Consider the following 20445-nt stretch of genomic DNA (forward strand, 5'->3'; position numbering starts at 1 on the left):
ATCACAAGCATTTTTATGACATTTTCAGCATTGAATGATTATAATAGCTGAAATAATTATAGATTACACATGTACACCAAACAATAATCAGGCAGTGGTCAGATTGGAATGATTACTATTCAGTGTATGGCCAGCCTTATACTCACTCCATGCTGTTTTCTATGTCACCTGGGAAAGGGAGGGGGGGGGGGGGGGCCTGCGAAGAACAAACCTGAACAAGTACACACTGTCCTTTATTTAAAGTGCTATAGTCACCTCCTCACAATGAATGGGAACAGTTTTGTTGGTTTGAACGGTATTCATGAAAAATTACCCCACTGGGGCACCTAATGACCAGACATTCAATAGGCGCTCATTCCTAGTCTGCATTTTCATGTATATTGCTCCAGACCACAAAATAGCTGCCCCACTGTGTGACATGTGCACTTAAGAGATAATCCACACGCCTGCGGGAAATGTAATAGGCTGCAGCTGGGAGACATAGGTGAGTCCCGTGTGATACTACCCGATGTTTCAAAGTGGCAGTCTTTTAGTAGGCAAAATCAGGTTCATTTTTTATATTAAAAGACTGCTACTTTAAAACATTAGGCAGTCTCGCATGGGACTCGCCGATGTCTCAAAGCTGCAGCCTATTACATTTATCGCCCAGGCCTTTACTGAAAATTCATGACCGTATTCCCACTATTGGCCCCATATTTGCTCAAATGTGTATTCACCTGCACACTAAGTCTAATTTAAGTAATATAACTAAACTCCTGTTTCTATTAATTGTTGGAAAGATTGAAGGACAACTAAATACAAAGCGTAAGCTTTCATATATGAACCATTAGCTGTAAAATACTGTGCTAAATGCTGTCTGTCCCAATTTACTATGACCCATCCACCTAATTTAACTATAGCTTTGTATACCCAAATCACTAATTGGCTAATGATATGGATCAAAGCTGACACAGATATCCCTCATTGCCGGCTATATGAGTAAACCAAGCTGTACTAAACAGTTTCCATGCCTAGGCAGGAACGAGCCAATCACTCATCATTAATGAGTCATGAAGCATTAAGATTCCTGTGTACTGCACCCTACAACGCTTTCCTTATCCCAGATAGATGGATTCCTTTAAAGCTTTTAACAGCTCTCCACAATCACACAGGTCATACACTTAGCTGGACAGTTTGTCACAGACATATTACTAAAATGAGAAAGGTTCTGGATTAAATACTCAGGCTTTGGCATATGTAATATATATGTATGTAAACACAACTTTTTAGGGATGTTTTTAATCCTTTCATCAATGTGTATTGCCATGTGTGCCTGCAGCCCTATCATATAGGGGATCGGTATGATTTACCGCCGGCCGCATGGCGGATCAAATCCCGACAGCGGAAGACCGGCAGCTAAGATCCCGACAGGTAAGTATATTTTCTATTTACTAATCTAACCTCGTCCCCTAACCCGCCCTTAGGGGTGCCTAACCCTAACCTCCCCTCTAAGTGCCTAAACCTAACACCCCCTCACCCTTCCACGCAGCCTAACCCTAAGTCTCCTGGGGGGGGTGCCTAACTCTAACCTCCTCCTGGGGGTGCCTAACCCCCCTTCCCCTAGCCTAACCCTAACCTCCCTGGGGGGCTGCCTAACCCTAAGCCCCCGGCGGCTGTCCACGCCCGGCTTACCTTCGATCGGTAAGCCGGGTGTCGGGCTCCCGGCGTAGGTCTAATGACAGGCGTCGGGATTTCGATGCCTATCATTAGACACTTGCCGGGATTAGACAGTCGGGAAGCCGGCAGTCGGGATTTCGTCCGTCGGCTTCCCGACTCCTTCCCCATATAGGTCCAGCTCCAGGAATCAGACTGGGAGTGTGAGCCTCTGTGCATATGCTAGTTGAACATAAGTGCATTTGTGAATAAATTAATCTGCTGCAGGGCACAACTTTTTTTTGGATAATAACCAACAATCCAATTTTTTTTATTTAATTTCAATCCCAGACCCTAAAGTCAGATTGGAATGACACAGTCAGACACTACTCAGCCTATTCCTGTTGTCCTGTCTTTATGAGTTTGCCAGCATGTGTGCATGTGGAGGAGGGATGCTAAGTTTGTATACATGGCAATACTCCTTTTTCTAGAGGGGGAGTTAGAAACAACTTCAATCATATACATATTTCATTCTTTTTTTTTTTCTAAAATTTTTGTAAGTGATGTTAATTGAGCAGACAGAAAAGCAAAGAGATTGCTGTAGGTTATTGCTGACAGATGCTATTAGCATAAACAGCCCTCATTTGCTAGATTTATTGAATTACTGAAGAGAAAGCTGCATGAAGGTGCGCTATCTGAGTCAAAGACAATGAATGCTATCGCTGAAGCTTTTACACTTATTGTGTGTGCCTCTCTCTCATTATTTGGATTTTACATATCGCTCTTAAAGAAAAACCTTTTATTTTGCAGACAATTATTGCTGCCAACATCTGTCAGGGAAGCAGCTGTAATATGAATGGTTAAATGCTCATCCAGATTAGTGCTAATGAACAAAGTACAGGTTGAGTCTCCCATATCCCAATATTCTAACATACGGAATATTCCAAAATACAGAATTTTTTGAGCATGACTGAGATAGTGAAACGTTTGTTTTTTGATTGTTCAATGTACACAAACTTTGTTTAAGGCACAAAATTATTAAAAATAAAATATAAAATTACCTTCAGGCTTTGTGTATAAGGTGTATATGAAACATAAATGAATTTGACGTATGTAGAGAAACTTTGTTTGAGCCACAAAATTATTGAAAATATTGTATAAAATGACCTGCAGGCTGTGTGTATAAGGTGTATATAATACATAAATGCAATCTGTGTGTATATTTGGGTCCCACTCCCAAGCCATCTTATTATGGTATGCAAATATTCCAAAATACAGAATATTCAGTTATCCAAACCACCCCTGGTCCCAAGCATTTTGGATATGGGAGACTCGACCTGTACTTTGAACTACTGCATTAGCTTTTAAACTACACATGACACCACAATTAAAATACCGCTGACTAGGAATTTATTGATCGGGTACTGACTTATCCCATGAAGGAAGAACAGGACACTGGCACTTATTTAAAGTGATGCAATAGTGACTGGAAGATCTGGAAACTGGCAGTGGCTGCATTCCGTGTACACAACTATAAGCAGTTAGTGACTGACTACCTATCAGTGTGAATAGTGGAGGAGAAAGAAATTAAGGAAAGAGAGATGGTAGTAAAAGAATGAGCCTGTGCTGGGCGGGGAGAAGCGAGAGAGGAAGAGAGAGAGAGAGAGAGAGAAGAAGAGAGAGAGGGGAGGGAAAGAGAGAGAGGAAGAGAGAGAGGGAGGGGGGGGAAGATATATAGAGAGAGAGAGAGGAAGAGAGGGAGGAAGAGAGAGAGAGAGAGAGAGAGAGAGAGAGGAAGAGAGAGAGAGGGGGGAAGAGAGAGAGAGAGAGAGAGGGGGGAAGAGAGAGGGGAAGAGAGAGAGGGGAAGAGAGAGAGAGGAAGAGAGAGGGGGATAGAGAGAGGGAGGGAGAGAGAGAGAGGGAGAGAGAGAGAGAGGGGAACAGAGAGAGGGGAAGAGAGAGAGGGGAAGAGAGAGAGAGGAAGAGAGAGAGAGAGAGAGAGAGAGAGGAAGAGAGAGAGAGAGAGAGAGAGAGAGAGAGAATGGTCAGAGAATGCAATGGAGAGAAAGGGGGAAAAATTAGAAAAGGATAGAGGGAAAGATAGCAATGGCGGGATGCCAGTACGAGAGGATAAGAGAGAGATATAGTAGGGGTTGAGAGGAGTGTCATAAGTGGGAGCAAGGGAGAGGGAACAATACACCAGACATTGCTTAAAAGTGTGTAGAGGGCATGATATTTGCTTTATGACTAATGAGCCCTAACTACCAGTAAGAGTTAATTTTATCTGAGTGTCCCATTTACTTAAGCAATAATCGCTGTCCAAAGTATATAACTTATTTTTGCTTACACTAAAAGCCATTCTACCTTCTATCACAGAATGTGGCCACTGTTCTACTGAAACAATGGACAATATTAAACCTCAGTAGAGTAGAAATAATCAGAGACCCCAATCAGGACACCTGTTGCTTACACACAGTAAAAGTTATTGCTTTATGGCTTGAAAAATCATTTATGAAAATTCCGCATATCAACTATACCACTGCATCCTAAAGAGGTTGCAGATACTGATTATATATATATATACACACACACACACACACACACACACGTTGGTTCAGGCTACAAAAAAAAGGTCTCCATGGTTGAAGACAACAGGCATACTTCTATAGATGCAAAGAAATACAGCTGATCTTTACGGTTTTTTATTTTCTATCTAATGTCCCCTCTAACATGTGGCACTAGAGCCGCCTGTAGTAGTTATGGCCATTAAACATTATACTTAAATAGCAGAGCACGAATCCAGGTCCATTGTTTCAGAATAGTGGGGAAGGCGATGTGGGATAGTTATTGCTATGTCATACAGGGGCTGAATCACATGTGGGCGCAGTGTCGCCGTTGTGCATTTGAACAATTACTTGCCTTGGTACATGCGTGAAAAGTCAGAGAAACCCCTACGGTGCATGCGTACCACTGAGAGTACGCAGAAACCGCTCATGGGTGTGTAATGGCTGTTGCACCGATGGTGGAGTGTTTAAGTCCACTGGCGGATTTGCACTATTCATGGGCATGGAAAGTGGGCGTCTCAGGGCTTGTAATGTCCAGCGCTTGCAAGTACACAAAGGGAAGGCAGAGACTAGCAGCTGCATATTATCGCAGCTGCGCTTTAGAAAGAAATTGCAGCCGCACATGCAGTAGCGTCCACCTCTGAATCAGGCTCACAGTGAGGTGGGGTAACACAGTCACTTCCTTGCTCACCTTAGTAACAAAATACACAATAATGTTCAATTTGAACAAAGGCAGAATCCAGATAAATCATCAGAGAAATCCTAAATAAAAACCATAATAGATGTCACAAGCTACCAGAGTCACAAAGAGTATGTCAGTCGAACGCGGATAGCCAATCAGAGACTGGAACGTAGAAAAAACACCATTTAGCAGGCTCAATTTACTTATAGATTTCAGCCACAGGCTGAACAAACTGGGGATGGTTCACATTACTACAAGAGGGGACACCCACAGCCCCCCCCTCCACTTTATATAGTACGTACGGTAGGTCTGTTATTGAGCAATCAGCTCAGCATGGCAAAGTTTGAGGTTAGTTAAAGCTTTGCAAGGAATCTCCACACCTGTTGTCCCCCAAGTTTAACAGTAACCAGTCCAGGTGATAGTGCTGGTCACTCATTTACAGTAACGAGGACCAGTAGCATAGAAGGGGGAGCGGGAATATGATAGATGCGTTCAACTATATTAAAGGTTTTAATAAGGGTCACATTCTTCAGAGGAAGAGCTGTATAAGAGAAGTATTAAATCAAGAGGACATGCACTTAAACTGTGGTAGATTTAGGGGATCTTCAATTAAAAATGACTTCACCTAAAGAGGAGTGGACAGAGAATAGCCACCAAACAGAGGTGGTAGAGACTAAAACAGAAGGGGTATTACAAGGGGGATACCTTGATAAGAATGAAGGCCATCCAAAAGAAAAAAACAAAGGTAATGCTCAAATAGAGGTATCAGGCGGCTAACTACAGTATAGAAAAATCAGACCAGATGGGCCGATATTTTTTTATCTGCCGTCACATTTTAGGTTTCGAGAGGGGCCATGCGCTAAACAATAAAGTATTCTGTATATAGTAATTACAGTGGCTAATCCACCCAAGAGATGAACGATCAGAACTTGCAAGACGTGGCTACTCAGATTTACCCAAATGGAACAACAATCCTGCCACTAACTTTTTATGACAAAATACTTCACATCTTTCTGCAATTGAAAAGTGCTACATAAATAACATTATTATTAATAGGATTATACATTTTATCTAGGATTTTAGAAGACTAGTATCAGTAATAATAATAATAATACCAAGTATTTAATTCTTCACTAGTATATAGGAGGCAATTAATTTGAAGGTGATGGCACAAAGTGCCACAGAAACATTGAGAATGCCAGCACCTCACGGCCACCAACGTCACACATTTATCCTCGAACCTCACAGAGGCGCACAGGAAAATGTGTAATGTTGGGTTGCAGTAATTGTCAGTGATATGCCCAGCCGCACATTGCTGGGAAATGATTGCCACTAAAGAGTCTTTACAGGTCCTATGATAATTTCCACCTTATTTTGGAAAACCTACGTTTTCACACCAAAAGTACACGCTGGGAACAGAATAGATATATTAAAAAAAAATAATAATCTCACATAAAATCTCCCCCAAAGTTTTCTCCATGTTTCCTGCAATTATTCACTGCTTTAGAATGGTCATCGTCTTCCCAAAAGCTTTCCATTTCTCCTTGCAAATTCTCAGTCTTTATTGAGCTGTCTGTTTAGTTAGAAGATAAAATCGGGGGTTGATAGGAGATGGATACAAAGGGAGAAACTTTCCATACCACTTGAGGACTTTGATGAACCATTATCTTTATTACTGAGCAAAAATGTAGTTAGATTAAGTTCATATTAGCCCTGTATGTACTACATGGAAAAGGGCTATTCAACAATAATATTCAAACTGTTCACTGTGATTCTGCTAAACCTTTACCGTATAACTGCATTTTGTAATGGGCCTCCAAATATATTTATTTTATTTTGACACTTATCTGTAGCAAATATTAAGCTCATAAACATAAATAATGTGAATATAACCCCAATAATAAGAAGCTTTAACAAAGGTAAATTTTCATCCTAGGACATCTGCAGTGCAAACAATATGAATAGTTGGGTCAGGATTCTGGATTAATGTAGGATTATATTTTGAATCTTGATGCCTTATTAAAACCTTGAATTTTCTATTTATGTAGTAACTGAAATAAGGCAAAATAAATTAGCTCCCAGTTTCATCCTTAATGCTGTACTTCCCTCTGCTACAGAAAAAAAATCTATTATGTTTACTTTCTTCTGTGTATCTGGACATTTGTCCATGACTCTGGACAAGGCAGAATGACACAAGCTGTACAATTAGGCACTTTCATTACTAGCAAGACTTCATCCCTGATAACAGTTTTGTAAGGCAGTGCTAGCAGACAAACCAGCTCTGGCTAACTACAGTATGCAGGTAATTGCTGAGTCCTCCATTATTAGTATTGGTAATGGTACGGTTAGGGTTTAGTGCTAGGAAGTAGGCAAAAATAAGCAAGAAATACTATTTGCAAAGATGTTATATTGTTAACGTAGAACATGCACCATACAATACAGACACAAATAGTTACTTACTATACACACAGACACTAACACAGACACACATTTGCTGTTTTGAGAAATGCAAGCAAATATTGTTTCTGTGTGTCAGAAAGTATAGCAAAAATATGTTTATCACCTTATAATGTAGCTTTTCTTTTATTATGAAACATGAATTTACTTATCTAAAAATGATTATATTAACCAGGGTCATCAACCCCTGAGTATTGCAAAAAAAACAAAAGGTCTTCCATTTGTAAAAAAGTACACCTCAAAAAATGCTGGGATCAGGTTCAATGAAAGATAACATATTGATAAAAAACCATGAGGGAATCCTCAGCTATAATTGGGTACATTTATGCAGTTTGGTCAGATTTTTTATCAGTATGTTCTCCCTACAACATCACCACTAATTACTGTTGGAAAGTTTTTGTCTTCTTTCGCTAAATATTTGATAGATGTATGTTTTGAACGTGTCTCAGTGTATCTGATATACACTTGTTTTAACTGCCAGCAATGGAAAAATCTAAATCTCAAGAGGGTATGCAATCGGGAAGCCGGCGGACGTAAGGTTTAGGGCTCCCAGGGGGGACTTAGGGTTAGGCAACCACCCGGGAAGTTAGGGTTAGGCTAGGGAGAGGGAGGGTTAGGGTTAGGCACTCCCGGAGGGTACTTAGGGTTAGGCACCCCCCCGGGGACTTAGGTTTAGGTGGTCGGGGAAGCGGGGGTTAGGTTTAGACACTTAGAGGGGGGATTAGGGTTAGGCACTGGGGGAAGGTTAGGGTTAGGCACCCCTAAGGAGGGTTAGGGGGGGTTAGGTTAGTCGATACTTACCTGGGCACGATCTGGATTTTCAGCCGTGTCGGTCTGCCGCTGTCGGGATTTAAACGCCGGACTTCTGACCGGCGGTAATTCGTATGTATTCCCTCAAGAGACACTAAAAAACATTTCCGTATCTGAAAGTGTAATGGGCACATACAGCTAGGTTGTATCAGGGAAATTCTCCGTTTTGCCAGGGTAGGGGAATCAGAAAAATCCGACATGTTGGAAAATCTCGATTTCCTGATTCCGCCCCGACAATTATCTAGGTCCGACTTTCGCCATTTTTTATCAGCATCGGGAGAACAGGGAATTGAGACGTATATGTATGGCCCGTATAATATTTTTTAACAATATTAAAATGATATTGTGCTTTTAATACTTCTTTTTTCTGCTATGGTTGTCATTACATTTAAGTGCTGGTTGTCCAAGTGTACTTTGTTTATAGGGTGCAAGGGGACACAAATGCTGATTAGAGCAAAAATAGAAGAGAGGAATGAGATACAAGATACCAAGTATATAAAAAGCTTTGAAATGACGAAAAAGAAACATGAGAAAATGGAAAAACATTGAAGTCTGCAAAGAATACCTGAAAAAGAGAAAGCAGCTTTGAAAAAAAAAATAAAAAAAAAAATCAGGCAATAAATGACTATATAATAGAATCAGTTGCCTCTAAAGAAAACATTAATTTTCACCAGTCTGAGCAACACCATTCAAATGTTTTTAATATTTATTCAATGTATGTTGATTATATGATGCAAGTTTTAGCTTATGTAGGATATATCTATTTATGCGCAACAAGAAATTCAAGTAAAGTGATTTACTCAAACTTAAATAGCACTAGCATTTATGGCTGTGAGGCCTAATGGCAAAAACAAAACCATTTTATTAAAATACCAAATACTAAAACTTCAACAAAATGGTCTCTGCAGTTGAAAATAACACATTTATTGATATTTTAGAGTTGAGTAAATATTAAAACTGCAGACTAAAAACTATTAATTGTCTAATTAGCTTTTCCAAATGTTACTCTTAAATGTGTGTTCAATTTGAAGCCAACAGATTTAAAGTAGCAATTCTACATATATCTAAAATAGAGCTAGTTCTGGAAAAATGATGGTGTAGTATATGGGGAACTATATAGGCTCTCCTTGAAAGTCAGGAGAGCAGTTCTATACATCACTTAAGTTGACAACTAGATACTGCCATATATATATAAGTCTGCCCCACATGTCAAGTTAATAAATTGGATACATTGGATTAGTATAAAATATAACAGGTAACTTTTCACTCTGTTTACAAACATTAAAAGGTAAGCAGAGCAAAGTCTGGCAATTAACAAAGTCCTGCTTTGAAATAAATTAACATGGCAGCTACCAGCAAAGAAAATCTGCCATTCTATAACTGCCGTCACATGTATGGGCTCTTATATGGACAGTAGTGCACTTAGGTGGAGGGAATTCTGAGTACCCAGAAAACCCCATTGTAAAGATTAATTTCTACAATGACTGACAATGCAATTGTTAGGATCCATTGTTTCCTCAATATCTCAAGTGTTTTTTTCTGATGCTCTACTGGTATATTGGGGGGGGGGGGGGCAGGATCATTTGGTTTCCAACCATGCAGCGGATGTGTGTGCCATTTAATTAAATCCTCATGTAAGTAACACATTACTCAGCATGTCATACAGGGGACTCAAACTCCCCATCTCATACACTACAGTCATACAGTTAACACATGAGCTATTTACTCCTGCACAGAAAGTCTTGTAAGTCTAACTTAGTTTGCAGCTATGTATATCTATCTTGTGTGTGGATGCACACTACATAGATCAGCTTAGCTGCAACGGTTACAAAGTGGAATTACAACTAGCTTCAAAATATTAGAATTACTAGGCTTACATCACAGGAGCAAAAAGCTCATGTGTTAGGTGTCTTACTGCGATGCATGAGATTGGATGTTCAAGTCCATGCATAGCATGCGGAGCAATAGGTGTTATAAAATCTGGGGGATTTAACTAAAAGTTATCATTGATAAGGTGCAGACAAGTCACACTATTACTGATACCTCACAAGTTAAGTGTATAAATAGTATAAGAGGTTTGCTATGTAGCTAGTTTACTTCAAACAACTAGACATAAAATTAGTTATTACCAGAAACCATTGGTGGCCCTGAACCAATGTTTAGGACTAAACAATGCTTTATGACCAATGTCAAAATCATTAATACTACCTATGTTTTCTTTCAATGTTCCACCCCTATTCGATGTGCCTGGGGAGGGGACGAAGCCAATATGACAATACTTTTAATCACAGTATTTTGGCTACACCCCATCCCTGCACACATACACAGAAACCCTCCCTCGTAAATACTGCATTTGCCAGCGATGGAGTTTTAAAATAAGTCATTTTGCTTTTCAGTATTTTTTGCATTTTGATTACACTAATACAGTAACTGTGAATGAACGTAACAGTTTTAAAGGCTGGGCTCTAAAATAAATTTACTTTACTTGTTAAGATAATACACATTTTATTTAGCTTATTATGTCTAAATGATCTACTTTCTTCAATCAGGAATATCATTAAGACAATGGATAAGCAGGGTTCTTTCAGCACCAGTTTAAAAAATTTGATTATTATTTTATTCAGTTAAAATAATTATGGGTTGGGGATATTAAAATATGGACAATTTTAAAAGTCAGGTATAAAATTCAAGTAAAAGCGATAGAATGGTGTTTCTTTTTTCCCCAGTTATATAATTGAGCTTTGTTGGATTCGCTTGCAAGAACAGAATAATCTTGTTATTGCATAATGTTGGAAGATGAGTGAGGGGAAACACGATACGACATAAAAAAGAGGACATTAAGTAATTGAAGAAAAATGATGGAAAAAGAGGAAAGGAAGAATCCACACCACAATATCAGTATGAACAAGAGTTGTCGGAATGGTAACGAATATATATTAAAAAAATAAAAACACGAAACGAAAAAATAAAAATGGGGTTAATAGTGTGAGGCAACACTTCAAATCAAAGAAGCGAACGTACCATTAGTCGGATGCTTTGCAAACGACACAGAAAATCGTTTTACAGCTGGCATAGACAACAGTTCTGAGGAAAAAAAAAAAACAAGCATCGGAATTAACATCCTGGCATTGGGCACTAGGACAGGCACATACACAGGCACAGGATCCTGGGACAACACCCTGTAGGCACAGCTTGTGTTATAGCAAAAAACATCGATCATTCGGTGAGACATTATCAGAAGCCACATGCAGGAGAAAGCAGAGATACTGAAGATATCAGTTCATGTGAGTATGTTTTTCATGCAGAAGTTATTTGCCCAAGTTATAAGCACGTATACTATAAGTGCTGCAATAACAATATAACCAAAATGTGCACTCTAAGGTATTGGAATACAGTTTTGTATTATAGAACGGAATGTGGATTGAAAACCAGTTGAATGGATATAGTTATGACATCCACCTTTACTCGTTTTGTGTGTAAATTAGACTACATTTCAAGCTTTCAGCGATGTTTAATGCTGGGTACACACTGGCCGATATATTGGCTGGACAATTGAGTTGCCGTTGTATCGTGTGCACATCGGCCAGTGTGTACAGACAATATGTCTATGAACGACGTCGTTCACGGACATATCGTGTCGGCTGTGCAGCACAGCTGATTGCAAATATAGCTGCCTGTACACTTGCTGCAGAGGACGCTGGGGAGCGGGACCCACGGCCAGATGATGGTTGCTCAGTGTGTATGAACAGCCATCATCTGCTGATATATCTGCAGATCAGTCGATCTGCAGATATCTTTCCAATGTGCACCCACCTTAAGTGATAGGCTCAATTCATGTTTGACATTGATGCACATTTCTAATCTAAACAATTTAGCAAAAATAAATTATATATATATATATATATATATATATATATATATTACATTTAGGACGTAAAAGGAGAGTAATTTTGGAAAAAAAATATAATTGTGGAGTTACTACCACCATTGTGGTAGTGAATTTGATTACATGTGCTACACTAACGTGGTTAAAATGTACAATACCGATTATTTTTGGATTCAACATCTTCACAAAGACACAATGTAGCAGAAATAAAAATAAATGTTCTTTAATAATGGGTTATGTACATTAAGCCCAACCACACAACAAAAGAGCATAAACAATAACAACGATTGTACTGAAACCACCACATATATGTTATTGATATGATTCTATTAAGTAAACCTTTAGAGGTTAAAGTATTAATAAAAACGTACTGGAGATGTATTGGATGGTATATATCTTGGAAAAAAAAATAGATGACCTCTAGGTTACTGATAAAGGCACCAAAATACGAGAAATCCAAAACATAACTTTTGGAACACCCACTCAATAGTTTTTGTTAAGTGAAGACATGTTTAGGTAAACTTCAAGGGGTGTTGTATGTACATTAAAGGGGTGTTTCTGAGATAGTTGGGTGCGGTGTGGGGTGTAACATGTATTGTTAGTCGGGTCTAGATACATATTTTGCTGTAGAAAATTTTAATTTTACTGCTGTGAAGGTTAACTGGATGGTAAAGGCAGACTAAATACATTGTTTTTCCAGAGTAAATTAGAAAAAGGTCTGTCTAAGACTCGGGCACATTTTTACCTTGTTTCCCAAGAACAACAAATGTCTTATCGATGCTGAAAGCCCTGCCAAGTGTACATAGTACAGGCATGGACACATTTGTTGGTACACTTCCACATAATAACTTGAAATTGACAAAAGTAATGGTCATCCATCATTGTTTATTCCATATTGAATATAAATCATAGTTTGCATTTTATTTGTCTTTCAACAGAATATTTAAAATAATAATATAAATGAAAATGGCATGTACAAATATATAGGACCCTTAACCCAATACTTGGGTGCACAACCTTTAGAAGCAATCATTGAAAACAAGCAATTTCTCTAGCTCTTAATGAGACTTCTGAACCTGTCAACAGGTAGTTTGGCCCTTTCTTCCACAGCAAACTGCTGCAGCTGTCTCAGGAATGATGGGTGCCTTCTCAAGTCTGCATGTTTCAGCTATTTCCATACATGTTCAACAAGATTCAGATCAGGGCTCATAGAAGGCCACTTTAGAACACCCAAGTCAATTGAAGCATACGATATGCTGATTTTTATTATTTCAAAACGAACATACATATGGGCAGCCTTCCCCTTCCAAACGGAGTTGGAAAAATACTTTGATTTTAATGCAAGATTACAGTGTACTGAACACTTGTTTAAGAAATACAGTTGCAGCAATTTAACTGCATTGGACCAATCAGACACAGCCTGCAGCTGTCATCATCATCAGTCCAATGTTTTGTTCCGATCTATTCTTCGGTACTTTTAGCTGTGAGTTTTGAGTCATTATCCTGTTGGAAGACCCATGATCTGTTATGGAGACAGAGCCTACTGACACTGGGCAGTATGTTTCGCTCCAGAATGCCTTGAAAGCCTTTAGATTTCATTGTGCCCCACACAGATTAAAGGTACCCGTGCTGGATGTAGCAAAGCAGCCCCAAAACATAACCAAGCCTTTCCATGTATCACAGTAGGTATGGTGTCCTTTTCTTTAAAAGCTTAATTTTTTCGCTAATGAACAGAGCTGATGCGATTTGCCAAAAAGATCCAGTATGGACTCAATTGTCCAAAGGACATTCTCCCAGAAGCGCTGTGGCTTGTCAGTATGCATTTTAGCAAATTCCAGTCTGGCCTTATGATGTTTTTTCAAAAGTGGAGTCCTCCTGGGTCTTCTTCCATGGAGCCCATTGTTGCTCACAAAGCGTCAGATGGTGCAATCAGACACTGATGTACCTTGACCTTGGAGCACAGCTTGCATCTCTCTGGAAGTTTTCCTTGGGTCTTTTCTACAATTCTCACTGTCCTATTTAATCTAGGGTCAATTTTTTTCTTGCAGCCGCTGTCAGGAAGGTTGACTGCAGTCCCATTGACTTTCAACGTCTTAATATTTGCAACTGTAGCCACAGGAACATCAAGTTGCTTAGAGATGGTCTTATAGCCTTCACATTTGACATGCTTGTCTATCATTTTCTTTCTGATCTCCTCAGACAACTTTCTCCTTTGCTTTCTCTGGTCCATGTTCAGTGTGGTGCACACGATGATATCAAACAGCAGAGTGACTATTTTGTCTCCATTTAAACAGACTGAATGACTGATTAGAAAATTGAAGAAATGTGATGTGAATTTAAGAAGGCAATTAGTTTGAAATAGAAAATATAATTTTATTATAGTGATAAGCGGTACCAACAAATATGTCCAGACCACTTTAGAATATTTGTATTTAAGGGTACCAACTAATTTGTCCACGTCTGTATTTAGGAAAGGGAAGAACATTTGGAATTGTGTTTTCCATAAATGGTTTGTGTTCTTTAAAACAGTTTCTTTATATTTGCTATAAAAGCTAAATTGTTAGATACACTGCATGTCTGCACTAAGTATGTAAGCTACAGTCAAATCATAGAGGGTCTTATTCAGAATTGGGCACAAACGATCCGCCAGGAGTACGACATGGGGTGTGTCTTCACAGAGAATACAAAAATTGCAATACACAATGCATATGCATCCCAATAAACAACCAGAAAAAATAAACACCCAAGTCAATTGAAGCATGTGATACGCAGATTTTTATTATTTTGTAAGTCAAAACTAATAAACATATGGGCAGCCTTCCCCTTCCAAATTCAGTTGGAAACATACATTGATTTAAATGTAAGATTACAGTGTACTGAATACTTGTTTAAGAATAGTTGCAGCTATTTAACTGCATTTGACCAATCAGACACAGCCTGCAGCTGTCATCATCATCATCATCATCAATTCACAACTTGCACCTGGATTTCAGCAACCGCAAGTCAGGTCCCTCCAGAGAATCGTTTTCACTGCCCATCTTGTCCGCAATTTGTGTCAACATGCACATACAGTATCGTGCTCCCTCCAACCCGTACCATGGCACCCTTGCATGTTAAAATTAAAAAAAGTAGCACATTGCGAAAAGAAGTGCCTGCCTATTTTTTTTTTTTTAAAAGCTGCAACTTGTGTTTATGTCCAACTGTGAATAAGGCCCACAGTGTAAAAGTGCTTTCAGGCTTGTGGGTGATCTATCTAAATGGTATGCAACTAGGTCAGATTGCTCTCTAATGAATTCATTTTCACTTCACTTATAATTAACTCGAACTTCTAAATGCCTTAATGTGGATGTTTTAGCCTGCAATTACTTCTTCTTAGTATTGTGCCGTAAAATGGCTGGAATGGATGAGGACTTGGGAGGATAAACCATTCTGTTAATCCAAGGTGCACCACTAAATAAAATAAATTATATCTATGCATTAATCAGTCGCCCCACTGCTGCCAGACCTCGCTGTATTTGTCTGGTGAAATGCAGCCTAATCAAAAATTGGCCTTTTTTTTCACAGGAAAACCGCTTTTAATGCAATAGTTTCAATATATATATCCCAGAGAACCTTTAATCCTCATGTAAAGAAATGCTTAGTGGCAAAAGCCTCAGATCATAATATAGTGGGGTACCACTTATACTTATTCATAAAAGTTAGAAAACAAAGGATTATGCTGAGCAACGGCACAAATTTTAAAAGGACAATTTAAGTAAAATTAAAAAATATATATTTGTATTATTTTCATTGAAACATTTTTTGATCTTAAACTGATTATGTATAAAGCACATTAACCAGAAAAAAAAATAGGAAAAATGTGCAGAGAAAATTAGAGTGTTTAAAAACATTGTTTATGCTTTTATCCTCCATAAACAATAACATTTAATAATAGCACAATGTTCACCTCCTAGGAAAAATTGGATAAGGGAGAATCCTATTGATTATCTCTCAGAAACCACTGTGTGTGTTATAAGGGGGGGTATTTATCAAAGCTTGGAGAAAGATAAAATTGTGAGAGACAACGTGCCAATCAATCAGCTTACATTTTATAGCTTGTGTTTGAAAAATGAGTTAGGAGCTGATTGGGTAATAGTATATCTCTCAAATTTGCATCTCTCTCCGAGCTTTGATAAATAAAGTATGTTAGTCTCAGTGTGTCACGACCAGGGTTTCTCGGCATGGTGGTCGGCGGGTGATAGCTCTCAGGACGCTATGGCGAGGGGCGTCTAGCGGTGGCGCCTGGCGGGGTGCACTGGCTGTGCGTGGTCCTGTGCGGGCATACTGTCACTCTGGTCTGGTTAGGCCTGGTGGTGCTTCCGTTCCGCTCTGGCATGGGCGCCGCCATCTTGCCTCCGATCATGTGACCTAGTCGCCCTATCCTGGTGTGTCACATGCTCCTCTCTGACCAGTCACGGCTGGGCACTGGGGATTTAAGGGAGTTCAGAGCTCCCTTGCATTGCCAGTGCAACGTGTTTCTCAGCGAGAGCTAAGAGAGAGTTCCTGTGCTTTCACCTGTCTGTTGGATTCATTGCCTAAGCCTGCTTCACCTGACCTGCTCCAACCCTGCTGGATTCCCCTGCCTCCTCCAATTACCTTCCCTATTGCCTAAGCACATGTGTCAGCTAGACTTACGCTGCACCCTCCATATACCTTCTTACCTGCCCGAGTACCTGAACTTGCTGTTTCCCTGCACCTTGCTTCATTTCACTCCCAGCTGGACTTCACTACCTCTGCCTGCATCAGTTACAGCTCATCATACCTGCATACTGTATTCAGCTCACCATACTTGTATATTGGACTGTTCCTGCCTGTCACTATCTGGACATTTTCTCATTAACCCCCACTACAGTTATCAAGTGCACTTTAGTGCTATACCTGGACTTTTTCATTTGTCATTCCCATGTCCTCTAAGTCATTTATTAAAAACTCCACTTTTTCATTTAAATCTGCTTATTGTGTCTGTTCCTATCACCACCCCGGGTCCACAACAAAATCAGAACCTCACACAGTGTACATAGCTCATACAGAATAACTTATGCAGTCAGTCTTGTATACAGCTTGAGTCTCCCATATCCAAATATTCCGAAATACAGAATTTTTTGGGCTTGACTGAGAAAATGAAACCTTTGATTTTTGATGGTTCAAAGTACACAAACTTTGTCTAAGGCACAAATTATTAAAAATATTGTATAAAATTACCTTCAGGCTGTGTGTATAGGGTGTATATGAAACATACATGAATTTCATGTATGTACACAAACTTTGTTTGAGCCACAAAATTATTGAATATATTGTATAAAATTACCTGCAGGCTGTGGGCTTGATTCAGACCCGCTCGCTGGGAGTGATTTTTGCCCATCTGCGCATGCGTATAATTCACAGTGCGCATGCGCAAGTCATTCGTTGCGATCTGATTTTGGTAGCTCGTAAGCCACTTTCAGGTCGCTGCTTTGAGTGACAGATAGTGCCATTTGTGGGTGGTAACAGGGTAAGATTCTTGTGAACGGGGGAGTGGATGTGCGAACGCTGGCGTGTCAGGCAGCCCAAACGCCGTTTAAAAGGCGCGCATAATTAACAAAGTAGCGTCATGGTACAGTCACCTGAATGTATTTCAGCCAGCACTGATCGCTGTGCTTGTGGCAGGCTAAGGCAACCCCAAGGGCTGCGAGCGCTTCGATAGTCCTCGCTGTACCAATGTTTTTAAACACAACCTGGAGATGACGTGGGCTACTGGGCAGCTCAACATACTCTAATGGGCGTCTGCATACACAAAGCGATCGCTCGTACAAGCAAAGTGGGCGTGCTTATGCCTTGGCGAGCGATCGCTTCTGAATCAGGCCCTATGTGTATAAGGTGTATATAACACATAAATGCATTGTGTGTGTATATTTGGGTCCCATTCCCAAGATATTTCATTATGATATGCAAATATTCCAAAATATGGAACATTCCGTTATCCAAAATACCCCTGGTCCCAAGCATTTTGGATATTGGAGACTCAACCTGTACTGTACTCATCTATCCAAAAGAGCAAACAGAGTGTCAAGTCAACAATTGAGAGCATTTGTTTTTAATATTCTACACATGTACATTATTTTCCTATTGCCACAGCCAATGGTCACTTTTCTACTCTCGTCCTTCTCAATCTATCGCCTGCCTTTGAAACTGTGGAGCTTTTCCTTCAAACTCTACAATCTATTGGTCTCCATGATTCTGTCCTCTCCTTGTCCAACTCTTACCTCATTGACCAATTTTTTTCCGGATCAACCTATAACACCACCTCACACCCCCTTTCTCTACCTGACAACTTTTCCAAGGGTCTGTCCTTGGACCTCTACTGCTCTCACTTTACACCACCCTCCCTTGGAAATAGCTCTATTGGTCCCCAATCACATCTTTATGCTGATTACTGTTCGGGCATCTCTCCCTCAGTCCTTGCTCGGGTCTTTAATTGTGCCTCTCTGCCATACCATCCCAGATACCTAGCATCTTCTCAAATTAAACATGTCCAAAACTGAAAATCTCCTCCCTGTCCATCACCTACACATTCAAAATATATCTAATTCTTCCATTCCTACCTCTGCAACAGCTCTAACATCAGGCCCTTTTGCCACCAAAACCGTCATTCATACACTCATTATCCTCTGGCTCATTTTTTTTGTACTTTAAACTGGTTTTATTGTATTTTTCAAGATTTGTTTTCTTTCCCTAAAATGTATTTTCCATCATAATATTATATGCTTGTTTTATTCAGACATGCGGTAAAAGTTTGTTTCCCATCCTTATTGAGGTCATTTTGGGGATATTTATGTAAAATTATTGGGAAAAATGTAGAAACTAGTGACAAATTTATATTAAGTACCCTCTTGGCTAAGTAATGGTTACTTAATTTTACAGAGGAGACATAAAACCTTATTGACTATGCAGAAGCCAGTTGTGTGAGTTAGAGCCATGGGATGTGGTTAAAATTATCGATGGAGTGGATTCTGGCGGTCAGAATGCCGGCGCCGAAATCCCGACACCCATCAGAATCCCGGCGCCGGCAACCCGACCCCCGGAGTCCAGAAGGTAAGTATCGGGGTTAGGCACTAGGGAGAGGGTTAAGCACTAAGGGGGGAAGGTTAGGTTTAGGATGTGGGAGGGGGAGCTTAAGTTTAGGCACTAGGGGGGAGGGGGGGGGGAAAGAGTGTTAAAGTAGGGAGAGGGGGATTATTAGGATACCGACCGCCTGGAACCGGAACATCGGCATCCCGTACCCATCCCAGAGGCATTTTCTGTAGGTCACAGAAAAAAAACATTTAGGAGGAAGGGCCTGCTAGACTTTCATAAACCCCTCCACTCTATAGTGTAAAGATTAGAGCAGCGGAAAAGAAAACTAGCCGTCCATACCTGCAAATATTGATCTAAGACAAATGCTTGTGACAAAGGGAAAAACACAAATTTCACAGACTAAGATAAATCTCTATTAGACATTAAGGGGGGGATTCAATTGTTTGCGCCAGGTGCATAACTAATCGGCGTCTATTGGAGCAATTCAATTGTTGTTCTGATCAGACGCCCATTAGCTGCGGCACACACACTTTTTCTTGCAGTCTCCAGAGGTGCGAGAAACAATGTGTGATAAGTCCGTAGCTTGGGCGCCCAAACCAGGATTATAGATGACTTTAGCAGCTTTGTGCGACTAAACCAGATGCTTTTGGGCGTGTTAAATACTAATGGACGTCTGATCAGAGCAACAATTGAATTGCTCCGATTAGTTAGACGCCCTGCGCAAACAACTGAATTCCCCCCTAAGCCGCACGCAGCAGCGGCTACTGGCGGTTGCCATTAATGACTTTATGCAAATGCCGCTATAAACTCCTTCCCTTGTGTACATCCGTGTGGCCAGATGTGCAAGGTCTGAGACAGACACTTTAAAGGGCCCATGCACGCTGTAATACCGATTGGTGCGTCCTTATATGCCCCTATTGGTCACACCATCTCTATGACAGGTGCAGTTTCTCCAACTACAAGAGAAGCACGTTAATGAAGCACATTAATGGTTGCACATCGCATCATCAGATCTGCCATGCTGTAAGGCAGATCTGACAATCTAGGACACGATGCACTGTGAAAGTCTGGATGTAGGAGAGATCATTTGAAGATTGTGTGCAGATGGTGTGCAGAGCTGCCGGGGAGAGTTTGAAGGGAAATCGTACACATCGGCTGATCATGTGCACATCGCCATGTGTGTGGTCAGCTTGAGACTGCGGATCTGAAACAATTGATCTATTTTAGATCTGTGGTCCTAAAAGGTAAAAATGGTTCTGGTACAGCTATCGAACAAATGCACAGTTCACCCCTCTCTTATTGATGCGGTCTCACAAGGAACC

The 20445-nt window shown here is 40.1% G+C and overlaps 1 protein-coding gene across 14 annotated transcripts in view; it reads right to left on the reverse strand.

The window, feature by feature from the left end:
• Positions 1-20445, reverse strand: part of PPIP5K1 (diphosphoinositol pentakisphosphate kinase 1) — a 204345-nt gene that overhangs the window by 23114 nt on the left and 160786 nt on the right. For 9 of the 14 annotated variants that reach the window (XM_088472883.1, XM_088472876.1, XM_088472875.1 and 6 more), the window contains one exon: positions 11167-11229. The exons of the other annotated variants lie outside the window; for them this stretch is intronic. In XM_088472883.1, coding sequence (XP_088329009.1) covers positions 11167-11229 — 63 coding nt within the window. The remainder of the gene's footprint in view (positions 1-11166; positions 11230-20445) is intronic. 14 annotated transcript variants of the gene reach the window in all.

The sequence above is a fragment of the Taudactylus pleione genome, unplaced genomic scaffold, assembly GCF_031769625.1.
Source record: "Taudactylus pleione unplaced genomic scaffold, aTauple2 ptg000129l, whole genome shotgun sequence".
NCBI classification, from domain to species: Eukaryota; Metazoa; Chordata; class Amphibia; order Anura; family Myobatrachidae; genus Taudactylus; species Taudactylus pleione.